This window comes from Protomyctophum parallelum (genome assembly GCF_964188405.1).
Source record: "Protomyctophum parallelum genome assembly, chromosome: 11".
Classification (NCBI taxonomy): domain Eukaryota; kingdom Metazoa; phylum Chordata; class Actinopteri; order Myctophiformes; family Myctophidae; genus Protomyctophum; species Protomyctophum parallelum.
This window is the reverse complement of record NC_139707.1, coordinates 16,582,081-16,595,909: the sequence shown is the minus strand read 5'-3', so window position 1 is coordinate 16,595,909 and position 13,829 is coordinate 16,582,081. Positions and strand designations below refer to the sequence as shown.

The 13,829-nt window shown below is 43.0% G+C and overlaps 2 protein-coding genes across 2 annotated transcripts; both read right to left on the bottom strand.

The window, feature by feature from the left end:
• Positions 1–3,585: 3,585 nt before the first annotated feature.
• Positions 3,586–5,092, bottom strand: LOC310866589 (ribosyldihydronicotinamide dehydrogenase [quinone]-like). The gene is made up of 6 exons (XM_083776249.1): positions 5,014–5,092; positions 4,625–4,840; positions 4,409–4,539; positions 4,218–4,331; positions 4,030–4,131; positions 3,586–3,936 (listed from the first exon to the last, which is right to left on the bottom strand). Exons 1-6 carry the CDS (start codon positions 5,015–5,017, stop codon positions 3,637–3,639), a joined length of 867 nt encoding a protein of 288 aa, XP_083632375.1. The 5' UTR covers positions 5,018–5,092; the 3' UTR covers positions 3,586–3,636.
• Positions 5,093–7,819: 2,727 nt separating this feature from the next.
• On the bottom strand, positions 7,820–9,318 carry LOC310866443 (ribosyldihydronicotinamide dehydrogenase [quinone]-like). Its single transcript, XM_083776060.1, has 6 exons — positions 9,240–9,318; positions 8,851–9,066; positions 8,635–8,765; positions 8,444–8,557; positions 8,264–8,365; positions 7,820–8,170 (listed from the first exon to the last, which is right to left on the bottom strand). Exons 1-6 carry the CDS (start codon positions 9,241–9,243, stop codon positions 7,871–7,873), a joined length of 867 nt encoding a protein of 288 aa, XP_083632186.1. The 5' UTR covers positions 9,244–9,318; the 3' UTR covers positions 7,820–7,870.
• Between the last annotated feature and the right edge of the window lie 4,511 nt (positions 9,319–13,829).

The window sequence follows — 13,829 nt, the reverse complement described above, 5'->3', positions numbered from 1 at the left end:
TAACATTGTAGCCCCATGGCATTTTTCTGAATGAATGTGTGTATTTAAGTTTGAAGTGAAGCAGAGTTGCTCTTCCGGAGAGCCTGGGAGGAGAGTGCCCACTTCCTCTCATTGAGCCACCAGAGAATGGGTCTTTCCACCAGCTAGTGAGGGACAACAGAGATGGACAATGGCAGAGCAGGATGGGCACAGAATCACAAACTAAACATATAAAAACACCCACACCACCGCCATTTTAACTTAAAAAATATGTTTTTCTCATTTACATTGCCCACTACTCCATATACATTAGAAGGAGCTGTTCTTTAAAAGAATGGGTCTGTCGGCCTAGGGTCACGGTGGCACAGTCGGTAGTGCTGTCGCCTCACAGCTAGAAGGTAATGGGTTCGAATCCCGCTGGGGACCCTGTGGGCGCTGGGGGCGTGTTTCCTCCTCCATCAGTGCCCATACCCGAGGCGGGGTTGGCGAAAGGGCCTTTCTGTGTGGAGTTTGCATGTTCTCCCCGTGTCCCCTAGGGTAGGTACTCTCACAAAAACATGCCGTAATCCTGGTCTCTAAAGTCTAAACTACCTCCCCCCAGCCGGGGCGCCTGATGGAGGGTAGAAGCAGCTTGGACTCCTCGTGCATAGAAGGAAGCATGAGGTCAGTCTGCTGCCCCCCCCAGGTTGGCAGAGGAAGTGTAGTGCCCAGGATTAAATTAGACACTGGGTGAAAAAAATGGGTTACAAAATTGTGGGATAAAAACATTAAGTAAAAAAAAAAGAATTGGTCTGTTGGAAGCAACAATTCAGGCAGGTATCGTAAGAATGTAGATGAAAATCAGTGATTCATACAATTCAGACTTAACGCCGACGATTGTTCTCCACGTAAACCTAAATGGTTTGTCCAGGTTGCCTGTCTGTTGTACCATGTGGTAAACTGGAGAAGGGTGCGTTCAACCGAAACATGGTTTCTCCCTGGGGATCAAATCTAAGCATTGCATGCAAGGCTTGCAATCCATAGAAAGATTGTTCTTACTCAAACAGATCACAGGGTGTATGGTTCAGGATCAGTGGATTTCTTGTGTTTATAAGATGCCATAAGTATTCAACAGTAAATGCCCAGGGCTAAATATTTAGGGAATGCACACAGTCCTGTTAGTTTAACTTAAAGACTGTAAGAACTGAAGGGTCCATTTGTACACTCAAGTTAACCTAACACTCAGGATTTAGTGGTGGTGGCATAACGTCACTGTTAGGAGGAAACCACCTAACTCCATTTTTGAGGTTCTTGATTTTTTTTAAACACTCTTTACTTCTGTGTGTTGGTTAAAATAATATTGAACCAATGACATGTATCAAAAGCGCTTCGGACCACTAACTCCACCACCTCTCTCCCTCTCGACAATATCGTATATAAAGTCACAATACCAACTTTGATGAGGCAGTACTGCATTGTTTGAAAAATATAATGTTTTCTTCATTTTGTTCTCCCCTACAGCAGAGATATGCAGGTGATTGGTAGCCCTTTCTCATGGTGACCTGACCTCATAAGTCTTTGCTATGCAAAGTTGTCCTGGAATTCCACTTCTCAGGCTGTTTTGTCTGTACATCTGAGAGTGCAAGGCCATTTCCTCTGTCCTGACCGGAGGCCGAGACTCAAGTGCCCCCTACCTCAGTTTCCTCCATACCAAAACAAAACGCCTTCTCTGGGAATGAAGGCTGTCTCACTTAGCCTACAGCAGCGGTCCTCAAACGTTTTTGCCCGTGCACCCCCTGTTACCTCCTGACCTAGCTGACGCACCCCCAACACGTATTTGGCCGAAAATGATACCTTTTTTTATGTTTATGGCAAATAATCACGGAATGTCACTGCACTGATAGACGCAGCTGCTGTATACTCCCGCAGCTGTTCTATACATCTCCTTACAATTTTGTTTACCAGATTTTGCCGTTTGTTAAATATCACCATTACCCTTTTCATGTCACGCACCCCCTAGAGGGCTTTCGCACACCACAAGGTGTGCATGCACCACAGTTTGGGAACCCCTGGCCTACAGTATACTGAGAACCCCCAACCTGCAGATTTCATTACCCTCAATAATGAGTTTGGCTTCCTCAGAATTGTATTTCTTCCTACCTAAGCATATTATACTTTTTGAGTGTTAGTAGACCATGATTCTTGCCTTCTGCCAAGAAGTATAGTTGCCACTCTCTACACTATCTAGGTTCACGGAATGTGCTCGTACACACAAGTAATTTTTCCTCATTTTACCTACACCCAACAATGCATACCGTTATTCCAGTAGAAAACCACAACTAGGCTACTACGATTTGCCATTAGGCAGTACCATCAATTTTAATACATATCCATTCTAGTGATCAAACTGCTAAAGAGCTTGTAGCAGGAGCATACTTATATACTGGCATTATTGTTCAGAATAAAACTCTAGGTTGCAGTAGATATACAGTAATTGCGTTCCTGCAGCCCACCCTTTTGTGGCGGTTCTGGACAACTGTGGGTCTGACAGACTCGACATTGTGCACTGCACTTATATTGTCAGGAACTCTTTATAAACAACATTGCTGAGAAACTGGCACCATCTCTTCATCTCGAGCAAGAAAAAAAAGTCAAAGTCAAACGATTTGTCACACACTTGTTTTTCATCCAAAACTAATGCTGGGAATGGGTTCAGAATTAAAAACAAATAAGAAAAAAACCTAGTTTGACACGTCACATGCTATGCTACTAAAGTATAATGAAATTTAGAACATTGCCATACAGTATATTGGTTGATGGTACCCCAATTTTCAGCAGCTGTCAAATTCCCCTAGGGTGGTGAAATATAAACCAACTGGGAATATGTTAGTAGACACCCTTAAGGTTAGGGTGAGGGTTTGAGATATCGGACCAATGGTATGTCTAACCAAAAGCATGCACCCGCTATACACACCTCAAGCAATCATTAAGGTTGGTGAGAGGGTGCGTTAAGGGTTAAGGTTAGGGTGAGTGTTTGAGATATCGGACCATGGGTATGTCTAACCAAAAGCATGCACCCACAATAGACACCTCAAGCAATCACGGTTGGTGAGAGGGTGCGTTAAGGGTTAAGGTTAGGGTTTGAGATATCAGACCAAGGGTATGTCTAACCAAAAGCATGCACCCACTATAGACACCTCAAGCAATCATTAAGGTAGGAACAGTCACAACGTACTTTACAAGGGCAAGTGGGTACGACTGACTAGACTATGTAGGATTTGCCATCATGCAGCAGTTTTAATCCAGCCTAGTGACCAAACTGCCAAAGAGCTTTTAGCAGGAGCTCACTTATACTGGCTTTGTTCAGAATAAAACTCATGGTGCTGTAGATACTACTTTAGTTGCATTCCTGGCATTACCCTACATACCCAAGCACTAGTACATTTGCATAGGCAAAAATTACACAAGTTTTAATCCTACATGATTTTGCACAAATCTTCTATTGGAGACACAGCACAAGCATAACGTTTAGGTTATGGCTGAACTAGACACTTTGACAAAGTCAGAAATCTGTTATGGAGCTGCAAACAAGGGATATAGATCTTGACAATGTATTTAGGCTTAAAATTAACTTTTATTTCAGAACAAGACATGACACTTGTAGAGTACAGTTGTTACTCAGGCCCCAGATTTCATCTGGCTGTTGGGTGGAAGCGATTTTCCCAGGTGGGTTCCCACCGTCATGCCATACGCCTTGTTTGCATGGATCTCCTTGACCTCAGGTTTCAGCTGGAAGCCTGTCTCTCCATCGAAGCAGTCCGAGGGAGTGAAGGAGAGTGGCGCCTCAGCCAGGAGACCCTTCAGCCTTGATCGCCAGGCCTCCAGCATGGTGTCACGGACGTCACAGGCAACACAGGACGGGGCCCAGAAGATCTGAGGAGCCAGAACTTGGAAGCCACAGTAATGCAGGATTCCGTTCTGGAATGGGGACAAGTGACATCAGTATGTTGGTTGAAATGTATACAGTATTGCATACACACAGTTAGAAATGTACAGTTAGTTTGCCAATACCTGTATTGGCCACAGGGTGACATTCATGTCTCCATTGATTCCATGGTCACTGAACATGGACTCCAGAGACCCAGTGGTGAAAGAAAGCATGGCTTTCTTGTCCTAGATTAGAAAGGAAGTCAAATTTCAAAGACACGCCGCAACAATACAGTATACGGTGTACCAATGCAGAGCCCTTTAGTCCTTACCTTGAAGATTCCTTGACTGTACCTCTTCTCAGGAGTGAAGGCAAAGCCCAGTGTGAGCACTCGATCAATCCAGCCCTTCATGATGGCAGGGACAGTGAACCAGTACATGGGAAACTGAAACAAGTTACAAGTTAGTTCATGTTGAGGGAAAGCAATATTTAGCAAGCAGTTTTCCCCTTTCGATAACTCACCTGAAAAATGACAAGGTCAGCTTCTTTGAGTTTGTTATGTTCCACAGTGATGTCAGCAGACAGCTTTTCTTCCTCCCATGCCAGTTTGGTCTCATTTGCATACTGGAAATTCTCAGGGTTATGCACCTCTCCTGCAGATGAGAGCACATTTGATTTTCCCTGCACAAGCTGATTGAGATGAATTTAGGGTCTTAAAAAAACAGCTCAAAGCCTCACCATTGATGTCCTCAGCAGTAGCTGTGGCTTTAAAATTCATAGCGTACAGGTCAGAAACCTCCACAGTGTAGCCCGGCAGAGCAGTTAGAACCTCCACAGTAGCATCTTTAGCAGCAGCATTGAATGAACGAGGGCTCTGGTGGGCATACACAATAAGTACCTTCTTTCCTGTTGCTTCTGCTGTTGCGGCAGCTGCTGTTGGTGCTGCTGCATCTGCTGATCAAAGTAAGTTCAGATTCAAAGTAAAAACATAAAAATTAAAAAAACTCATACAAAACAAGCATGTTCCCTCAGCCCTATATAGCCATGACTGATCCCAAACTAATGTGTTTAGTACCAAGCACCATTAAAAAAAGTCTAAATAAGTCAAATAACTAAAGCAGACTCACCCATCCTCAATCACAGTGTCAAAATGATGAGCTAGAATCTGCAGTTGCAACAGGAAGGAAAGACATGCTTCATGACTGAAGGCAGATCTTTTATGCAGTCACTGCCACTCGCACAGCTGTCTACTAATCAAGCAATCAATTCAATCAATCAACCACAGGGAATTCTTGAAGATTTCTCTGATTTCCGCAGGTCTGTTGTTGCTGCATTGTTTTGAACACAAGGTAAACAAATCACTACTCTGGATCGTGTTCACAGTTCAGAGTCAGCTATGCCAAACATTGTTATGATCACCATGATTAACATGCATCCTGTATTTTAATCCATCATGTACAGCAGGGGTCATCAAAATGTCCATACACGGACAAGTGTGTCCGTGGCAAGACTTGTCCTTGTATTTTCAGATGTAGTTTTTACATAACATTATAATGTTCTTATTTTGATCATACGACCCAATTACTGAATGTCTCCAGATTTTCTTCAGAATCTGTATGACACTGATTTACTATGGCACTACTGTATATGGCACATTAGGAGTCCACCAGTACAGTGGTTCTCAAACATTTTTATTTTCAAGGACCTTCATACCCCTGAGAGTGTACAACTGGAACCAAAAAGTAATGTAGTCTAGTGTACCTATTATGGGGAGCATTACAAAAACATCAGAACATCCCAAATCTAAAAGAGGAGAGCGGCCTGGCTTCCTTTGAGGGAGCCAGATGTGACTTATATGCCTTGGAATGTGTTTCTGCTAGAGGCAGGAGGGTCTGGGGATCGTAGTATAATGATGAGGAGTCATATACTGTAGGTGGGAGTTTGTCGAGAGATGCATTGCTGGCAGTTAAAGTCTCTGCCCACTAATCTCCCAAGAACAGATTCTGGAAACAAACAGCAGAGGGTGCTGTTTTTCCTTCTTTTTTTTCTCGATGGGTCTCAGATGCAAACTCAGCAAAGACCTTTCATCATAGATAAAGAATCAGCCGAGCTAGTGACCAGGGGGGCAATAAACATTCATTAATGTGACATCTTTACCTTTAAGAACCCCCTTGACAATTACATAACGGCCTTGGATGTCTATAACAGAATTAAGAGGCTCAAAAGCAAGCTTCTTATTGACCAAAATGGTCAGGTAGCACAGAGCAGATATTCCAGCACCTTCTCTGGGGTGGAAAACCTCTTTTTGGAGCCATCATGAAGCGTCACTTCAGAATAAAAGAGAGTGCTGGGGAAGATCACAGTGTAACTGTAAGGGATATGTATTTTCAAAAATCGCAGCACTGTATGATTTGTGCCTCTTCATCTCCGCTGTGAAGTCGTGGGAAAAACGATAGCCTGGCACCATCTTGCTCTATGCCACCGTCTTGACTGGCACGACACACTGCACTCATCACTTTCTGTTTATCTCTGAGCGAGCAGAAACACAACACAGTCCTGGGAAACTTCTTCGGGTTCGGTTTAGTAGCAGCAGTTCATCGTGCTATTTCCAGTTTTATGCGCCCATTTCTACACTCTCTACACTATCTAGGTTCACGGAATGTGCTCGTACACACAAGTAATTTTTCCTCATTTTACCTACACCCAACAATGCATACCGTTATTCCAGTAGAAAACCACAACTAGGCTACTACGATTTGCCATTAGGCAGTACCATCAATTTTAATACATATCCATTCTAGTGATCAAACTGCTAAAAAGCTTGTAGCAGGAGCATACTTATATACTGGCATTATTGTTCAGAATAAAACTCTAGGTTGCAGTAGATATACAGTAATTGCGTTCCTGCAGCCCACCCTTTTGTGGCGGTTCTGGACAACTGTGGGTCTGACAGACTCGACATTGTGCACTGCACTTATATTGTCAGGAACTCTTTATAAACAACATTGCTGAGAAACTGGCACCATCTCTTCATCTCGAGCAAGAAAAAAAAGTCAAAGTCAAACGATTTGTCACACACACTTGTTTTTCATCCTAAACTAATGCTGGGAATGGGTTCAGAATTTAAAAAAAAATAAGAAAAAAACCTAGTTTGACACGTCACATGCTATGCTACTAAAGTATAATGAAATTTAGAACATTGCCATACAGTATATTGGTTGATGGTACCCCAATTTTCAGCAGCTGTCAAATTCCCCTAGGGTGGTGAAATATAAACCAACTGGGAATATGTTAGTAGACACCCTTAAGGTTAGGGTGAGTGTTTGAGATATCGGACCATGGGTATGTCTAACCAAAAGCATGCACCCACAATAGACACCTCAAGCAATCACGGTTGGTGAGAGGGTGCGTTAAGGGTTAGGAGAGGGTTAAGGTTAGGGTGAGGGTTTGAGATATCAGACCAAGGGTATGTCTAACCAAAAGCATGCACCCACTATAGACACCTCAAGCAATCATTAAGGTAGGAACAGTCACAACGTACTTTACAAGGGCAAGTGGGTACGACTGACTAGACTATGTAGGATTTGCCATCATGCAGCAGTTTTAATCCAGCCTAGTGACCAAACTGCCAAAGAGCTTTTAGCAGGAGCTCACTTATACTGGCTTTGTTCAGAATAAAACTCATGGTGCTGTAGATACTACTTTAGTTGCATTCCTGGCATTACCCTACATACCCAAGCACTAGTACATTTGCATAGGCAAAAATTACACAAGTTTTAATCCTACATGATTTTGCACAAATCTTCTATTGGAGACACAGCACAAGCATAACGTTTAGGTTATGGCTGAACTAGACACTTTGACAAAGTCAGAAATCTGTTATGGAGCTGCAAACAAGGGATATAGATCTTGACAATGTATTTAGGCTTAAAATTAACTTTTATTTCAGAACAAGACATGACACTTGTAGAGTACAGTTGTTACTCAGGCCCCAGATTTCATCTGGCTGTTGGGTGGAAGCGATTTTCCCAGGTGGGTTCCCACCGTCATGCCATACGCCTTGTTTGCATGGATCTCCTTGACCTCAGGTTTCAGCTGGAAGCCTGTCTCTCCATCGAAGCAGTCCGAGGGAGTGAAGGAGAGTGGCGCCTCAGCCAGGAGACCCTTCAGCCTTGATCGCCAGGCCTCCAGCATGGTGTCACGGACGTCACAGGCAACACAGGACGGGGCCCAGAAGATCTGAGGAGCCAGAACTTGGAAGCCACAGTAATGCAGGATTCCGTTCTGGAATGGGGACAAGTGACATCAGTATGTTGGTTGAAATGTATACAGTATTGCATACACACAGTTAGAAATGTACAGTTAGTTTGCCAATACCTGTATTGGCCACAGGGTGACATTCATGTCTCCATTGATTCCATGGTCACTGAACATGGACTCCAGAGACCCAGTGGTGAAAGAAAGCATGGCTTTCTTGTCCTAGATTAGAAAGGAAGTCAAATTTCAAAGACACGCCGCAACAATACAGTATACGGTGTACCAATGCAGAGCCCTTACCTTGAAGATTCCTTGACTGTACCTCTTCTCAGGAGTGAAGGCAAAGCCCAGTGTGAGCACTCGATCAATCCAGCCCTTCATGATGGCAGGGACAGTGAACCAGTACATGGGAAACTGAAACAAGTTACAAGTTAGTTCATGTTGAGGGAAAGCAATATTTAGCAAGCAGTTTTCCCCTTTCGATAACTCACCTGAAAAATGACAAGGTCAGCTTCTTTGAGTTTGTTATGTTCCACAGTGATGTCAGCAGACAGCTTTTCTTCCTCCCATGCCAGTTTGGTCTCATTTGCATACTGGAAATTCTCAGGGTTATGCACCTCTCCTGCAGATGAGAGCACATTTGATTTTCCCTGCACAAGCTGATTGAGATGAATTTAGGGTCTTAAAAAAACAGCTCAAAGCCTCACCATTGATGTCCTCAGCAGTAGCTGTGGCTTTAAAATTCATAGCGTACAGGTCAGAAACCTCCACAGTGTAGCCCGGCAGAGCAGTTAGAACCTCCACAGTAGCATCTTTAGCAGCAGCATTGAATGAACGAGGGCTCTGGTGGGCATACACAATAAGTACCTTCTTTCCTGTTGCTTCTGCTGTTGCGGCAGCTGCTGTTGGTGCTGCTGCATCTGCTGATCAAAGTAAGTTCAGATTCAAAGTAAAAACATAAAAATTAAAAAAACTCATACAAAACAAGCATGTTCCCTCAGCCCTATATAGCCATGACCGATCCCAAACTAATGTGTTTAGTACCAAGCACCATTAAAAAAAGTCTAAATAAGTCAAATAACTAAAGCAGACTCACCCATCCTCAATCACAGTGTCAAAATGATGAGCTAGAATCTGCAGTTGCAACAGGAAGGAAAGACATGCTTCATGACTGAAGGCAGATCTTTTATGCAGTCACTGCCACTCGCACAGCTGTCTACTAATCAAGCAATCAATTCAATCAATCAACCACAGGGAATTCTTGAAGATTTCTCTGATTTCCGCAGGTCTGTTGTTGCTGCATTGTTTTGAACACAAGGTAAACAAATCACTACTCTGGATCGTGTTCACAGTTCAGAGTCAGCTATGCCAAACATTGTTATGATCACCATGATTAACATGCATCCTGTATTTTAAGCCATCATGTACAGCAGGGGTCATCAAAATGTCCATACACGGACAAGTGTGTCCGTGGCAAGACTTGTCCTTGTATTTTCAGATGTAGTTTTTACATAACATTATAATGTTCTTATTTTGATCATACGACCCAATTACTGAATGTCTCCAGATTTTCTTCAGAATCTGTATGACACTGATTTACTATGGCACTACTGTATATGGCACATTAGGAGTCCACCAGTACAGTGGTTCTCAAACATTTTTATTTTCAAGGACCTTCATACCCCTGAGAGTGTACAACTGGAACCAAAAAGTAATGTAGTCTAGTGTACCTATTATGGGGAGCATTACAAAAACATCAGAACATCCCAAATCTAAAAGAGGAGAGCGGCCTGGCTTCCTTTGAGGGAGCCAGATGTGACTTATATGCCTTGGAATGTGTTTCTGCTAGAGGCAGGAGGGTCTGGGGATCGTAGTATAATGATGAGGAGTCATATACTGTAGGTGGGAGTTTGTCGAGAGATGCATTGCTGGCAGTTAAAGTCTCTGCCCACTAATCTCCCAAGAACAGATTCTGGAAACAAACAGCAGAGGGTGCTGTTTTTCCTTCTTTTTTTTCTCGATGGGTCTCAGATGCAAACTCAGCAAAGACCTTTCATCATAGATAAAGAATCAGCCGAGCTAGTGACCAGGGGGGCAATAAACATTCATTAATGTGACATCTTTACCTTTAAGAACCCCCTTGACAATTACATAACGGCCTTGGATGTCTATAACAGAATTAAGAGGCTCAAAAGCAAGCTTTTTATTGACCAAAATGGTCAGGTAGCACAGAGCAGATATTCCAGCACCTTCTCTGGGGTGGAAAACCTCTTTTTTGGAGCCATCATGAAGTCACTTCAGAATAAAAGAGAGTGCTGGGGAAGATCACAGTGTAACTGTAAGGGATATGTATTTTCAAAAATCGCAGCACTGTATGATTTGTGCCTCTTCATCTCCGCTGTGAAGTCGTGGGAAAAACGATAGCCTGGCACCATCTTGCTCTATGCCACCGTCTTGACTGGCACGACACACTGCACTCATCACTTTCTGTTTATCTCTGAGCGAGCAGAAACACAACACAGTCCTGGGAAACCTCTTCGGGTTCGGTTTAGTAGCAGCAGTTCATCGTGCTATTTCCAGTTTTATGCGCCCGTTTTCAGAACTCTGGGCAGCCATGCCTCAAAGAAATCCACTAGTTGCGTCGCCTCTGAACCCTCTGCCAGGCCAATGATCCGAACATTAAAACGCCTGTTGTAGTTCTCCAATTTCCAATGTCCAAGAGCCCTGCGCATGTGTGTGTGTGTGTTCGTGTGCATGCGTGAGACGTGAGTGCACGTGCGCAGGATGCAGGTAGTATTACTAATCACGTGGGGACAACAAATTATCCCCACAAGACTAGTAAAACCTGAAATACAAAGATACATCATATGTAGCTGCTACAAAAGTTACAACTACAAAGCTACAAATAAGTTGAGTTGGCTTCAACTTCAAATAATAATAATAATAGCTTGAATTTATATAGCGCCTTTCATGAACCCAAGGACGCTTTACATCAAAAACAATGAACAACCAGCAAGCAAAACTCACAACCAACCTTAGAGAATAGGTGTATTTTCAAGCCTTAAAGAGTCCAGTGTTGGAGCATGGCAAATCTCCACTAGGAGAGAGTTGGACAGGGTGGGGGCTGCCGCTACCCTGGGGCTACTACACTGAAGGCTCTGCATGTCCCCCAAGGTTTAGAGGAGGTCCAAGTCATATGGACAGCAGGTTCTGTGACAGAGTATGCTCCTGGAGGAGGCCTGAGAGATACTGTGGAGCCAGGGCGTTGAGACATTTTGTCGGTGAAAAGGAGGAGTTTGTATCTATGCGGATTGCGGAACACACTGCACTGTGTCAGAAGTCAGAACAGAAGCCGCAAACTTTACTGTGTTGGAAAAATGCATCCAACGTTATGTAGGCCTATCACATAGGCCTATAGGCTATACAATGTTGCTGGTTGCCATCGCAATGGAATTTAATATTAACATCAAAACAAAAGCTGTAAATTGAAGGAGAAAGGATTGCTTTAGGGCAGGGCAGGCTGTTCAATGAAATCCAGGTGCCAGTAAGTAATTTTCATATACTGTATAAAAGGAAACCAACCAACGGCAGTGGAACACATTCCCAGAATGACTGTTTATAACTTTACTGGGAGGCTGCTGTTCTTGTAGGCTGCTGTCTGTCTGTAATGACATTGATGTTGCTGTCTGTCGCTGGCTGCTGCATTGTTGGACAGCAGTCTGTGTGTATGTGCAGTGGCAGATGTGTACATATGTGTATATAAAGTGCAGCCATAGAACAGTAACATGTATCGAAGACCTTTGTGCAAATACTAACAAGCAGGTGAGGCATAAAATAGAGTAGTCCTCATGAAGAAAAGTAATCCACATGAGGAAAGTATTCCATAAGGATGTAACGCTAAGTATGGTTTTCTCCCATTTGTGCTTAAAATGTGTTGCTCTGGTTCAGTGAAATGTTCTATTCTTGCATCACTATGTGATGGATATAAAGTTTATTTAAGTAAGTACATTTTATTTATAGAGCACATTTCACAGACATCAGTCACAAAGTGCTTCACAACAAAAGGTCCACTGAGGCCACAGATTTCAGGTGCTCCGGGAGGTCATTCCATAGCCTGGGGGCTAAACTAGAAAAGGCTTGATCACCTTTAGTTTTTAGTTTTGTGGGTGGAACGACCAGCAGGGCTTGGGATGAGGATCTCAGAGGCCTTCTAGGAACATATGGGTGGAGTAAGTCACAAATATATGTGGGTGCCTGACCATGGAGGGTTCTGTGTGTGATGACAAGAATTTTAAAATGAATTATATAATTTACTGGGAGCCAGTGCAAGGAAAACAAGATGGGTGTGATGTGGCAGGATCTCCTGGACCTGGTCAGCAATCTGGCAGCAGTGTTCTGAACCAGTTGCAGGCGGTCTAATGAGGATTTGGAGAGACATGTGAAAAGATTTAAACGCCAATGCTCCTCAAATAACGCCAACCGAGGCTTAAAAGCTAAATACAGGAATCTCCACAGCCGTCGGGGTCGAAAAAGGATCTTGCTGTCTCTCGGAAATTGGGCACAATTTCTCTTCAGTTTTCATTGGGCTACGTATGCTCGCCCTGGCTTTGTTTGTGTTTGTGTGAGTAGCTGCGGTTTCAATGTCTGTTCAGTGAACATGGTTCATTCTGAATATAGCAGCATTAAACCATGACAGTCCATCATCTGACTTCCATTAAAGAACATCCCAAAGCTGCTCATCACTGCTTATGTTCATATTAAAATTCCATACTATTGACCTCATGATCATCCCAGTACCCACCACCTCATTTTACAGGGAACTGGATTGGAGATAATCACACATCACTTTTCTTTTTTGAGGGGCCTCCTACACCCAGCGTTGAGTGTTTGTGTAAACACAAACATTGAAGACAAAAGTGAGGACACAAATTGTGATTGGCCGGAATGAGATGTATGATGATAAAATGGCCCACTTCACACAGGTGTGATTTTTAAGAAGCTTAGAAAAATGAATGCTCACAAAAATTTGAAATAAAAAAAACCCATGTCCAAGCCCTTTAAAACAGATATTCATCCATACCTTCAAGCACCTAACCCCCAATTCTGAACCTTTTGATTAAAATGTGGAAAACAGCACTTCCCAGACTAGAAATCCGTATCAAATTAGTTGTTTTCCAGTTGTTTTCCATGAGTCTAATAAAATGGACTATAGGAGGAAGTCTGAATATCTAAATGTTCAATGCAGCAACGTAAAATTCCCCTTTAAATTAGCTAGTGTGTCAGATGGATATTAGTTTGTCCTTCTAAACAATTTAGCACTACCAAGTGCCTAAACTAATATGACAGACAATATCCAGTCTAATTGATACTAGTGATGTCCCGATCACGGCCATTTGAAAATGACGTGATCGGTACAACCCCAGCAATGCACAATGTTACCAGTGGAAAACGACAACTAGACTACTCCTACTGTAGGATTTGCTATCATGCAGCAAGCAGGGCTTAAAGCAATAAATATCCCAAGACTGATTTATTTCTTTTTGCAAATCTACACTGATGCCATTAAATGACCCCTAAGAAATCCTCAGGACTGAAATCAGTCCCCAGGACTGAGAACTTTAAGCCCTGCATAAGCCTTCAATGTCTTGGTTTGTGCACCTCATCTAAGTACTAATATTACAGTAAC